Genomic DNA, 14,513 nt, shown 5'->3' on the forward strand with positions numbered 1-14,513 from the left:
AGGTGACTTTGATAATACCTACATATCATAAATCTGCAATAATTCTCGATACCACTTGGAAATTAATAGCGTTTTTAATGGTTCATTTTCGGGTGCTGATACAATGACGCTTTGAATCTAAGTATCGAATAAGTTGTTTTCTAGTTATATTCAAACATCATTCGTGTCATTTATGTTGTAAAGTTTATCAGTGTACATCGATATAGGTAGTGTAACGGACGTAGTTGACCATATTATTTAATTTCATAAAAATTGTTTACTTTTATAAAATGTCCCTACTCCACGCCACTGGCAAAATCACCACTCCCCGCCACTGGTCATTTTTGTCCAGTTTTCGGCCCAAGCGGCTTGAAAAACTTTGACTCCGAATGGCTTCGATACCACATCGCCGGCTTACCTGCCGCGTGGATCAATGTCCAGCATTTTTTCTATGTAAAATTTACATAGAAAAATCAATTTTTAAACATTGCAAATATGTATATTTTACTTGTTCATCCCCTCGGCGGTAGTCAAATAAACACTATTTTCGATATACTACCGCTGAGGAGATATTAAAAAAGCTGTTTTTCACCCATATGTAAACCCATTTTTGAACAATATTTTTTACCTTTTTTGCGTGTACAAAAATCCAGGAACCTCGTAGCATAGTGAATCTTATCTCTTTCTGAGCGCTATGTTACGGGGGACCTCGGAAAAATACTAACTTAACATGTTTTACAAATTTGATCGCTTGAGATCATTTTTACACATTTATTTTACAAACATTTCTTATTTTTTGTCGTATCTTGGCAAACAAAAAATCTAGTTGTCAAGATACACATTCTCATAACTACTATGCTTTTAAACTATGTAATTGTCATTCATGTAAGCGCTCAAAATCTTTTCTAACTCGCAAATTTAAGCGACCACTATCACCATTGCTGCCGACAAAATGAATATGCAACAGTTTGTCGGAGGCTATAAACTCATTGTTGGCGCGGGTACAACCCCCCACCACTTTTGGGCTCCTAGCCCAATGTCGGGCGCGAGTCAGGCTAATTAAATATAAGCAGCCACATAATTAAAAATAAATCAGTTCATCTTTACCACCAAAACCAAGCGTTTTATTTATCAACAAGTGACTCCTGCTCAACATCTGCCTCACCTCGCCGAGTCTTCTGCTCCAAGATCTTCTGGTGTTACCTCTTCGAGACCAGCCGGCCCTCCTTTGGAAAACCGCCAACACCAGAAGCGAGCAGAGACGAAAGCACACCCAGTGCCCACCATTCACCAAGCCTGGGTGCGGGAGGCAGATTTCATCAAATATACAACTATCATCATCATCATCGGCCGTAAAGGAGCATTCTCATCGGTTGAAGACACGGTTTGGACCCGGCGCCTAAATCTACAGTCTTGTGCGGACTCCCGTCCAGTACAGGTAGGAATAACTAATTGAAAATTAGATATCGCTTTTTTACAATTTTTTTTGGGGATGAATCCCCCCCCCATAGGCCTCAGTATTGAGTGAAAAAAGAGAATAGTACTCATTGATTAAATTCCTGGAAAATACAAAAATGTTATTTGCACCACCTCTTTTATCAATGTGATGTAAATAATAATTTGTGATAAGTTGAAATATCAAAAAAAAATCTAAAGTAAATTTTCCGACCCTTTCCCTCTCTCCCTCCCCTCCCTCGCCGCTGAATTCATGGCACGTACACGGAGAAAACATGCTGATATAAAATATTGCTATTTTATTAAAAATCTGGTCAAATTGTTCGTATTACTGTTAAAAACGGGACCTCAGGCCTTTAACGAATGAATTGACAGGTTTCCTAACCAAATGTCTGTAATTTGTTCATAAAAATTTCGTCATTATATTTATCAATAAAGGCACAGCTGCATGAACACGTGTTCCCATTTATTCTGAATAGACTAAGTCGTCCCACTTCGAAATGTGACTTTTGACTCCCGAAACACATATATATGTAAATATTGAAGACAATATTAGTGATTTCTAAACGAAAATCTGAAACAGAAAAATCAGAAAAGGAAACGGTCACATCTGGGACATCTATATTAATATTGACATCACATCTAATATTGTCTTCAATATTTAAATATTACAATTTGAGGTTTTACTCAATAAAGTTATTCCGAAAAATAAATACATATATATGTTTTTTTTTAAATATGCTTCGATACTTTAAACACGTGAAATATATTTGATAATATAAATTTTTGAAGACGAATGTTTTTTATAAAATAATTATTAAGTCTCAAGTTGACAATTGACAAAGTCACCCGCCGCTCTGCGACGTTAATATCTAACGTGTACTTCAAAATAAATTTTCAGCATATTTTTAAAAATAGTTTTATTTCCATAAACTAAATGAAATTGCCCTGGCGAAGGATCGCCACGCAAAATCGAAACATTTCTCTTCGTAGATGGGCTGCCCCTTTACACTCCACAAGCTTCATATTTGCATAACATTATGGTATCCCCTTTGGCTCCAAACGATAGCGAGCAGTTGGGACTCTTGAGCAGTATTCACATAAAAAAACACTCACCTTTGCAGAACAGTAACATTTTTGACTTAGGCACTTCTACCACTAACTCACCCAGATACACAGAATTTCAACAATTCGTCAAATTCGCAGTTAATTTTCAAGGTCTGTGAAAGTTCTATGCAAGTTCTGTTATCATACCATTATGAGCTAGTTGCACAGCTGAAATAATAACAGAAATTGAATAGAACTTTCACAGGATTTGAAAATTAACTTCGAAATTTGATGTAAGTAATACAAATTTAAAATCTGTGTAACATTCACTTGAACAATTCATCAAATTTCAAAGTAAATCTTCAATTTCTGTTATTGTTCAAGTACTGTGAAATAACTGGCCCATAGTGGAATAATCATAGAACTTTCACAGAACTTGAATATTAACTGTGATATTTTACGTAAATACCAAAATTCATTTCTAAGTACACTACACGAAACTTTATTTATGTAGGTATCTTAACAACAAACAAACGATACTGTAGCGCGTAATTTTTGGGTTAGGTCAAGGAAACAATTAATTATTCAATTCACAGATTGCTAATATTTTTGTTAAATCAAGTAAAACTCACCATTGCGGAATAGGTGTATTCACGTTGTGGAAAAGGCGAACTGAAGTACGTATTTAGTCATAATAATGGCAATGTGTTGTGTTGTATCTTTCATCTTATCTTTGGCAGTTTTAGCAGCGATAAGTCAGTTAGTGTTATAATTCTGCCTATAGATAAAAGATTACTGATTAGGAACACATATATTATTTTAATCGAATTCAGTGATCTGGTACCAGGTAGGTGAATGTGCGCTTAATCAAAATCGTAAGTGGGAGAGATGAGTGGCATACCATTTTCAGAAGTTTTCTTTTTTGTTAACAACATGACCTAGTAAAAAATAATATAAGTCATTTTCAGAACTTATAAGCACTGATTTTTTTGTTTGTTTTATACCCATAGAAAAAGAATAACATAAGAAGTGAATCGTGGGCGTGTTTCGGGATCCAAGTATTTGCCTAATCGAGGCTCAAATCTGTGTTTACGATTTTCAAATGGGATGGAGATCTACGATGTCCGATGTACGATTTGTTTACATTCAAAGTTGTATGGAAGATAATTCTGTTTATACCGTTGTTATATTATATTCGAGGAAAGTGATATTAGAAGTAAATTAAAATCCCTTGATCTTAACAAATCGGCTGGTCCTGATAAAATTCCTCCAATTCTCTTATCAAAATGTCTTGACAATCAGTCTTGACTTATCCTCTTACTAAACTTTTAACTTATCTACAAAAATTGGCACCTTCCGAATAAATGGAAAACAAGCTTCTTGTCTCCAATATTTAAGAAAGGTAATAAATCGCATATCTCTAACTATAGACCTATATATATTGCAGTCGCCAATCCCGAAACTATTTGAATCTGCTCTGCTCTGCTCTCTAAACTTTCGCCTGAGATCAATAAAATAATCTCGCACTGTCAACGTGGTTTCATGGCAAATAGATCTACTCTAACAAACTTAATGATTTCTCAGGAATATTTATTAAATACAATGAACAAACGTCTTCAAACAGATGTAGTATATACCGAATATAGTAAGGCTTTTGATAAAGTCTCACATAAAATTTTAATGAATACTTAAGAACCCTTGAAATAACGGGGAATATTTTTAAATGGTTTGAAAGTTATCTGCAAAAAGGAAAAATATCAGTTAATTCACACTTTTCACACCAGTTTGAAGTCTTCACCGGCGTTCCACAGGGGTCTCATTTGGGACCGATATTGTTTTCCTTGTTAATCAACTTGTAATAACTACCGTTTTTGATGGAGTTTTGATACTCCTATTTGCCGATGATCTTAAAATTAACAAAACTATTACTAATCTTAATGACTGTTGTGTATTACAATTAAATCTTGCGAGATTACAAGGGTGGTGCACTCCTCATGTACTATTACTAAATTTTGATAAGTGACAAACGTTATCTTTTGCCCGTATCCAAAATCCTATCATGCATCATCATACCATCAATAACATTGTACCGGACAGCAGATGGATGTAACTAAAAAAATATAGAAATTAATATTTATCTGTCATCACACATTTGGCACAACTGGTCCAATAAGTCAGTTGTCCGACGACTTTTGCGAAGTTGTGTTTCAATTGCAAATCCTTCCCTAAGGTACCTCCCCAAGGAAACCGGCATTATATAGTCAATGTCACTGGCGTGGATGTCCAATACAAACATTATTCTACAGAGTCGAGCAAATTAAGGATCTTGGTATTATTTTTGATAGTAAATTATATTTTGTTACTCATGCAAATCGTTTGTCTTTTCAAAATAGCGAATGGCATATTGGACGCCATGGATTTAACGAACCTTATTACTTATCGTGTACCCACCCGTGATACAAGACAGACTGCCTTCTATAATGTTCCAAAGTCTGTTGCTAATTATTTCTAAAATTCTCCAATTTAGAGGCTACACAGAATAGGTAATAATTATAGTTCAATCGATGTTTACCGCCACCACTCAGTGACCAAACTAAAAAAACAATATAGTAGAATATTTGTAACTTATCCACAAAATGTCTTTTTTTACATGCACACTCTATCTTTATATGAACTTTTTATTTATATAGAAAAGTTTCATAAAACACTTAATCGGGCATAGGTAATATTTAGTATAAGTTTATCATTACATAAGAAATACCTGAATGATGTTTTTTTTATGTAGCTTATATTATTATTTTACTTAATGTAAATTACTTTTAAATTACGTAGTATCAACCTGCTCCATTAATTTATACTATTTTTATGCCATCTGCACTTTTAAAACTGGTTTATTTTTTGTTTTCTCCTTTCTTATATTATATTAATTTTAGAATTTTTGGTTATTTATTTTATTGTTGTTTTAAAAATAAAAATCCTTTTGTTGGCACTGTATTTATACGGTAAAATATGTTTCATGTAAAAGCCCATCAGGGCATTTAAATGAATAAATATTTTAAAAAAAACATGTAGGTAGAAATATATTGTCAACATTGAAAGAATTCATAATAAAATATTTCGTGTCTTTTTGCGTCCATGCAGGGCCGGCCCTAGGCGGGCGCAATTAGAGCAGTCCGCTACGGGCGCCGAATTGCCAATTCGTTGTTAATACCTAACCTAACTTAACTTAACACCTAACAGTCCCAACACATAGCCCTTGATATTATTATTCATATAAACGGCGCTACACAAAAATACAAATCATCCGAATATTATTGATTACAGGGGCGCTTAAATTTTACTCGCGATAGGCGCCGTTTGGCTCATGGCCGGCCTTCTTTCCACGTAACGATCCATATTTATAAATATCCATCTCATTTTTATTCTAGGTAAGACTAATAACATAACCATTCACTAAAAACGCGTAGATGTGTAGGTTTTGCTATGTTAAAACATATTCGGCCATATTGGACAGTGAGATTCTGGTATGTCAACCTATTTGTGTCGGAGTCTCACTTGGGGACGTCGCCACAACTTGTATTGTCGCGTGAGTCGTTCACAAGTGTATCTGAATTCACCCATGAAGAGTGCGGCGCCCGCCATCTGAATGAAGTCGATGACAAATTCAACGTGTATTGTTTGAAAATTACATGCAGTGAGTTTACAAGGTTTTTGATGTTTACCAATTGTATCAACGATAGTTTTACGACTAATTGTGTTATATATATATAAATATATTTCCTGTAATGTTGTCATATAATGTAACAATACTGTAGGTACACAAGTCACTAGTAAAATCTACATAAAAAAATATGTTCGTTCGTTCCACAGACATAGGAATTAATAGACGAGAAGATAATGGCGAGGGGTAAAATCAACTGTTGAAGAACGAAGGGAGTGAAGCTGACTGTGATTCGTCAATAAATCAATCTGACAGTAAATAGGCATCTCGCATTATAATATCACCATTTACTTCTTAAAAGTAAAATCTGCTTTTGAATGAATAGACATTTTTACATGGGAGCGCAAATTACTCGCCACGTTATGAACAAATTTGCGAAGTCCAAATTCGGCAAAAAAATTCGGTTCCATTTTCAGAGTCGAATATTTCGTTTAAGTATTTAGTTAAGACACTTTTATAAATGTTCATAATTTACTTCCCAGCAACCAACCAGCTTTGTGTTTCGCGTCCAGACGTTTCTCGATGTGATAGTAACAACTGATTCATATTATACGATGTGAATATGCTTAAAATAAAGTAAAATAATGCTTATATATGGAATGTAATACGACAATTGGGTTTATTCTCTTTTTCACATCTATTTTTACAAGTTTTCATAGTACAAGTTAACATTTTGCCGTGTTATTTCGTAAAATGAACCGATGATGCCTCGACCATAGTTCGCACAAGAATGATGACGTCACGTTTTCAAATTTCACTTGAGGCCATACCCGAGCACAGCCTGCTCCAATGGAACCGGTATGGGGAGTGGGGATAATACGCTTTTAATCACTTAGGGCAGGTCTACTAATATTCATATATATTTTTTTTTTTTTTTACAGTAATACCGCACAAGAGTCCCAACTGCTCCCGTCTGGAGCCAGTGAGACTATGGCATCCCCAATTGGGGTATGTTGTGAGGCTGAGGGTATTGGGGAGGGGAGGGAGATGGGGAAGAGGAAGGTGGGGAAGTACCTGGCTATTCAGATCTGGTCACCAAACACGGCTAAAGCCATTTCAAGCAACGTTTCAATTCTGAATGGTGGTCTTACACCAGGGCGATACTGAGAGTATCTTCCACTCTGGAACGTGCCGCAAATATACTATATATTATTTTAAATTAATTAATTGTGAAATAACACAAATTAATCAAATAAAATTTATTTGCGCACGCCGGGTTCGAACCCGCGACCTTCGGATCTGTAGTCAAAAGCGTATACCACTAGACCACGCCGGCCGTATGTCTATGATTTTAATACAAATCATTTTTACCAAGTTGCATAAACCAGAAAAGTTTCCACAGAAGATTCATTTTATATTTAGGTAGAAAAACATATGAATATAAATAATACAATACAATATAAATACTAACTAGTAGAAAAGGAAAATCTCCAAAAAAATAAAAAGACTACAGATTCAACCCATACAAAAACAATACACACACTAACACTACTAAGTTTCCCGCAACGATCGAACGCTACTCTCTCAGGAATGCTATGAATCCTGCGAGGCTCGTATTGAACACATCGATATTTGTGCATAATCTATTAAAGGTGCTACAGCTTCTTCTTATAAATACATTTTCAACATAATTAGTATTGTTCTTAGGAATATAAAATGTGTCCGGAGATCGAGTTACTCTTAATGGACATCTGAAATGAATATTTTGTAAAAGGTATGGGCTATCAATAAAATAGTGGATTATCTTATATAGCATTACTAGGTCTCTGATATCTATTGGCAAATAAATGTTTTATTATTATTATTATATTCGGGAGGCGAGTTGGAACGGTAAACATTCATCGGATAACCAACAACTCTAACATAGGTCACCCCAAAGTAAATGTTCGGGTTTACGGGGTGAGGTTTTTCGAGGACTTGAAGGCGGATGCGTCTGCCCACCAACTGCGTGGCGGGCCGGATCGGGAGCAGCCGTTTGAGGGAGATCCTTTGACTCGTCCCTATACCTTTTTCCTTCCCAGAACTTCCTTTCCTCAAAATGACCTTTCGCACAGCGTCCACAGAGATGACATAGGCCTTGAGGGAAATTCCTTCTCTACCTTTGTGAAGGTATATAATATACCTAATTATAATAAGTCAGGCTTAAATGGAATAAAACCTGAGTCAGAAACTCTTAATATACGAGGCATATCCAGAAAGTAAGTGTACTGAGGCTCTCACGACCGAATGAATTTTATTTTCGATATGTTGGCCTGACTCTTCCCCTCCGCAACGAGACCTGTTCAAGATCAGTACGTTGAGAAGTGTCAACGCGACAACACGTTTCGTGAAAAATGTCAATCCAATCTCCCGCCAAATGCGAAATACGCGGCGTCATCCGTTATCTCGTTTGGAAGGAAAAACCTCCGTTTGAGGTTTATAATGAGGTTAAAACTGCATATGGTGATAAAGCTATGAATTGTACGAGTGTGTACAAGTGGTATCGCGAGTTTAAAAACGGTTCTCACCTCTTCACCCTCCACCAAAAAGTTCAAAACCACAATTTCAGCCAAGAAAATCGTGGCATCCGTGTTTTGGGACTGTCAAGGCATAATTTTGATTGAATATCTGCCTCAAGTGGAGACCATCAACTCTGCAAAATACTGTGAGACCCTAAAAAAAATGCGGAAGGCGATTCATAACAAGAGGAGAGGCATGCTGACAAAGGGAGTCAGCCTGCTGCACGACAATGCCAGACCACACACGGCCAACGCCACGAAGGAACTGCTTGCTTCGTTTAAATGGGATATCCTGAACCACCCCACGCATTCCCTTAACCTAGCACCTTCAGATTATTATCTCTTTACCTCCCTGAAGCTGTACATGGGTGGAAAAAGGTTTTCAACCGACGAGGAGGTAAAGGAGGAGGTGGAGAAGTGGACGAAGGGGTTGGCGGGAAACTTCTTCGAGGAAGGCATCAAAAATTGATACCCCGCTTCACCACCTGCATTGAGAGGAATGGCGACTATGTCTAAAAATAGCTTACATAATATGTACTACGGTAATCATGTAATTTTTTTGTTTCAATAAAAAGATTTGTAACCTACAAAAATTCAGTACCTACACTTAGAACGGGTTGTTTCGGAGAATTTGAACAAATCATCAAATTTCAACGCTCATTTTCGGGTTCTGTGAAAATCTTATTCAAGTTCTGTTATTATATCATTATTGACTAGTTGTTTGACAGAACTGAAATGATAACAGAACTTGAAAAAATCTTTCACAGAACTTTAAAATGAACTTTGAAATTTGAAGAATTGTTCAAATTCTCCGAAACAACCCGTCCTTACTTTCTGGATACGCCTCGTAGATAGATTTAAATCGCGGAGAGTAACGCGCGCTGGTCGAAACCGAGGACGTATTGACATACTTCTCCTTATTCCATCATCCGAAAGTTATATTGGTGGGACATAGGGGACTATTACAACTTACCCTGAGCAATAAGAAGCACACTAACAACTTTTTTTTCCAACTTCCGTCTCTATTAAACATCACAACATCTTATGCCGTTTGGTCAGAGTAAAAGACTAACCGTTTGTTTGCCATTCTGTGTTCATTGTTGCGGATATTTATAATTATTATTAGCGACCATTAAAGCGTGAAAAACTTTAATTTGTTTGAGTGATTGTATAACATTCGTAATTATTGTAAGGTCAAAATATAACCTTGATAACTGAACTTTTAGTTCGTAAAGGCTTACCAGACAAATAAAACACGGATTATGGTTTATTTTCCTCGAGTGTTACAACAGCTACCGCAAGTTTCCAAGATCTGGTAATATTGTACAAAGTCAGGCAGCGTCGGTCCTGTGCAGGTCCTGGGTCCGACTTGCTATAATACCTATCATACAAACCTAATTCAGCGACAGGCGCCGTTTGACCCAGAACCGGCCCTGAAGACAGGCCAATTTATCCATATGAAAGCCGTAGGTACATACTTAACTGCCATTTCTTTACACCAGAGGTTCCCAAACTTTTTTGCCCTGTAGACCACTTGCCATTTTTTTCCGTAGACCCCCTGCCTGCAGAATATTGAATTTTCCTAAAACTATTAACGTCCCATGTGATAATCATTTGTTTTTTTCGTAAAAATATTTCCTACCCTTACCTGCCCTAAAACCGGGTGGCGATACAATTCCTCTGTTTTTGCATTGTGCAGACAGGGGGTGAGCAGAGATGTGCAAAATGGGTACCCAAAACCATTTGAAATGCAAAATGGAAATGGGTCAAAACTTTTCCATTTGAAAATGCAAAATGGTTTTTAGAAAAGCATTTCAAATGCAAAATGCAAAATACCTATCTTCAAAATGCATTGAAAATGCAAAATGGTTTCTCAGGTCAAACAATTAAAATAATTATAGAATTTTTAAACAATTTTGTCATTTAATAATGGACATCGATGTAGAACAAACATATTACATGATGGTAAATCCAAAAACACCACGATTACAGATTATGAAACCACAAAAAATTTGCGCAGGACTAATGTTGCCAACGTAAAAACATAGAAACTGCTATCTAACATTTAATATTACAGCGTCATGGCCTCATGTTCAGTATTTGAGTCAGTATTTTTTGTAATGGTATCACTCAATTGCCAGGGCTCCTACCAGGGAGCAACTTGACAAATGTAAATTATCTCTCATAGCGAGGTTGAGGACCGACTGATATTTGGGGCTTATAAAAAAAAAATGAGTGGAGATAGTAGGAAGAATGTTGCCAAAAAGCATTTAAAATGGAAAATGCATTGAGAAAAGCATTTAAAATGCAAAATGGTTTTTAGAAAAGCATTTAAAATGCAAAATGGAAAATACCCATTTTGCATTTTGCATTTCCATTTGAAATGGATTTATTTGAAATAAAGCACATCTCTGGGGGTGAGGTATTACACCAAATGAAAATGGAGCAGGATAAGCAACGGGAATTTCTTTCTGTAGCTGGCCCTATAGAACTGCCACTTAAGTTCTTTGTTAGCGCTTATTCCGATCAGTTCTTCTTGTCATATGATATCCGATTCTTCAACATTCCATTTCCACAGTCAAAATGTCCTCAAACTTAGTTTTGAAGTCTGTGTTAAGTACATCTAAATGTTGAACGTCATTATTACCCTGAACAAGTTGGGGAACTAGGAAAATTCGCGGCTTCCAATGTGCAATGTTTTGGTTCAATATATTAATTCTGACGAGAAAAGGAACGTAGACTCTATTTATATACCTCAATCATAGACATATGACTATTAGTAGACCTGCCCTAAGTGATTAAAAGCGTATTATCCCCACTCCTAATACCGGTTCCATATGTTCCAAAACCGGCTGTGCTCGCGTATGGCCTCAAGTGAAATTTGAAAACGTGACGTCATCATTCTTGTGCGAACTATGGTCGAGGCATCATCGGTTCATTTTACGAAATAACACGGCAAAATGTTGACTTGTACTATGAAAACTTGTAAAAATAGATGTGAAAAAGAGAATAAACCCAATTGTCGTATTACATTCCATATATAAGCATTATTTTACTTTATTTTAAGCATATTCACATCGTATAATATAGATCAGTTTTAGAAACATATACTATCACATCGAGAAACGTCTGGACGCGAAACACAAAGCTGGTTGGTTGCTGGGAAGTAAATTATGAACATTTATAAAAGTGTCTTAACTAAATACTTAAACGAAATATTCGACTCTGAAAAGAGAACCGAATTTTTTTGCCGAATTTGGACTTCGCAAATTTGTTGATAACGTGGCGAGTAATTTGCGCTCCCATGTGAAAATGTATATTCATTCAAAAGCAGATTTTACTTTTAAGAAGTAAATGGTGATATTATAATGCGAGATGCCTATTTACTGTCAGATTGATTTATTGACGAATCACAGTCAGCCTTACGCCCTTCGTTCTTCAACAGTTGATTTTACCCCTCGCCATTATCTTTTCGTCTATTAATTCCTATGTCTGTGACCTCAATAAACAACTTTACGATATATAAACATACAAATATCAAATAAGTAATTTCTCAGTCTATTAAACGTAAACTGTTTTATTTGTGTTAGGTGTAATGTGTCATTTACGGAACTCCTAAATATTGATTTGAGGTAAATAGGGGTCCGCTCGTATGTACCCCCATTTGAATCTCGTGGACCCCCAAATTTTTTTCTCGCTGACATAGACCCTCAGCAAGCCAATATCGACCCCTGGTGGTCCATATAGACCACTTTAGGAACCTCTGCTTTACACCATCTTAGTGTTCTATATTGTTCGTTACACTTTATTATTATACTTTATTTATTATTAATTTAATTTTTAACTTTTTTACTATTAATATACGGCTTTTACATAAATATAGAAATTAATATTTAAAAAGAAATTACAATAGATTTAAAAAAAAAACATAATATCAAAATACAAGAAACATTTTTTTTAATACCTACATTTATCAGGTTTACAAAGAGACAACAAAAGTTTTAAGAACAGGGTTGGAATCAGTGGAGGCTCTTCTATGAGGGTCATTTGGTCAATGACCTCCCAAAAATATGCTGCATATAAAAAAAGGATTTAAAAAACTACCCGATTATTAATTTAGTTTTAATATTCGTGCAGATTCGTACGTTAGGGTAACTTTAAATTTTGTCCCAAATGCATCTCCTTTCTTTCTCTTTGCTATACAGACAAAGGAGGTAACCACTATTATGTCTGACGTATGCTTAGTGTCATACAAAAAATATTTTGAATGGATTTTTGGAGATGACTGCGGTGAGATAGAGATATCTACGGTTAAGATTATTAAGGTATTAGAGGGAGACGTGAAAAATGTCAGTCGTAAGTTTTTTGTGTTGATGGCCATCTTGAACTTGAAATTATGTCTATCCATTGTTGATGTAATTTGAATGAAATAAATTAAAAAGTCAAATTCTGTGGATATCGTATTGAAAGAAATCGTGAACAATTAATTTAATCATGACAAAGGTATTCAAATAATGTGACAATTAGGTAGGGTTGTTTCGGAGAATTTGAACAATTCATCAAATTTCAATGTTCATTTGCGAGTTCTGTGAATGTCATATTCATGTTCTGTTATTATATCATTATAGGCCAGTTACTTGACAAAACTGAAATAATAACATAACTTGAAAAGAACCTTCACGGAACTTGAAAATTGACTTTGAAATTTGAAGAATTGTTCAAATTTTCTTAAACAACCAGTCCTTAGTGTTACAAGAGAGAAAAATAAAGAGGTTAAAAATATATTTTAAAATGAAAAGTTACAATTTTTGTCAGTGGATTTGCGGGTGCAATAAAATGAACCTTTTGCTTTCATTGTTTACTTTTTAAATGTACTTATAAACAATGGACTGAGGTTTGAGTTAGAGATTTAAAAACATTTACCTAATACGAAAAGATCTTTTAAAAGAAAAAAAATAGTAATTAGTTATATGTGTAAGTAATTAGTTAAATAATCTGAAATCAAACAATATTGGATTACCGGCTTCAGAATAGGTGAGTACCGGAAAATTAATTACATACATTGGGGTTTTTTTAAATATTCACTACGCATTAGCAATATGTGTTAACATTTCATATTAATTGTTTTTTCGATTGATCTTCTACTTCTGGACCTCTATGGCCGCCTCTAGTTGGATTAGGTTTTTAATATGATCCACAAATTTCCAATAAGGTGAAACCACCGTATGAGAGAATGTGGTTGCGCTTAATGTAGGTATATTGCAGCAGAACATAGTATTGTGTCGTGATGTTCTTGTGGGTATGTATAGGTTTTTATAAGTTGCAGGAGTTCGGAACAGTCTAATTTGGAGTTTAGTATTTTAATTAAGAAAGAAATCAACTTAAGTATAAAAATGTATCAATTTTGAATTTTTTGATATCTTCATTTGTATTTCGGCCGTGTACATGGTAAAAGGTCTCATATCATTATCGATGACATTTTGTTTTCGCTTTCGTGTGTATAGAAAAAAAAATTAAATTAATAAATTAGTGATGAAGACCGCCGAATAAAGTTGCCGCCAGTGCAGATACCCATTTTCAAGCGGCCGCCCCTCGTTTAGAGAAAATGCTGTTTCTCAGTGACGTTTCGCAAGGACATCAGTGTCAGAAGTGAATGCATATGCACCAATACTCACAATCTTAAGTTTGTGTTCTCTGGGTCAACTCTAATTGAGCGACCTATAATGCACAACTTATCTTTTTAATTATCTTGTTAAAGTACTTACAATCCTTTTTAAATACATCTGTTTGAATTTCGATTTTTTTCATGAATG

General features: G+C 35.3%; 1 protein-coding gene across 1 annotated transcript in view; it reads right to left on the minus strand.

Annotated features, from left to right (window-relative positions):
* Positions 1 to 3,142, minus strand: part of LOC149421166 (phospholipid-transporting ATPase IF) — a 43,511-nt gene extending 40,369 nt beyond the window's left edge. The window contains exon 1 of the mRNA XM_089635850.1: positions 3,114 to 3,142. Within this exon, the coding sequence (XP_089491976.1) occupies positions 3,114 to 3,116 (3 nt within the window). The 5' untranslated portion in view covers positions 3,117 to 3,142. The remainder of the gene's footprint in view (positions 1 to 3,113) is intronic.
* Positions 3,143 to 14,513: the final 11,371 nt, after the last annotated feature.

Source organism: Hesperophylax consimilis, chromosome 9, assembly GCF_061612785.1.
Source record: "Hesperophylax consimilis isolate HC1 chromosome 9, BYU_Hcon_1.0, whole genome shotgun sequence".
In the NCBI taxonomy this organism is placed as follows: Eukaryota; Metazoa; Arthropoda; class Insecta; order Trichoptera; family Limnephilidae; genus Hesperophylax; species Hesperophylax consimilis.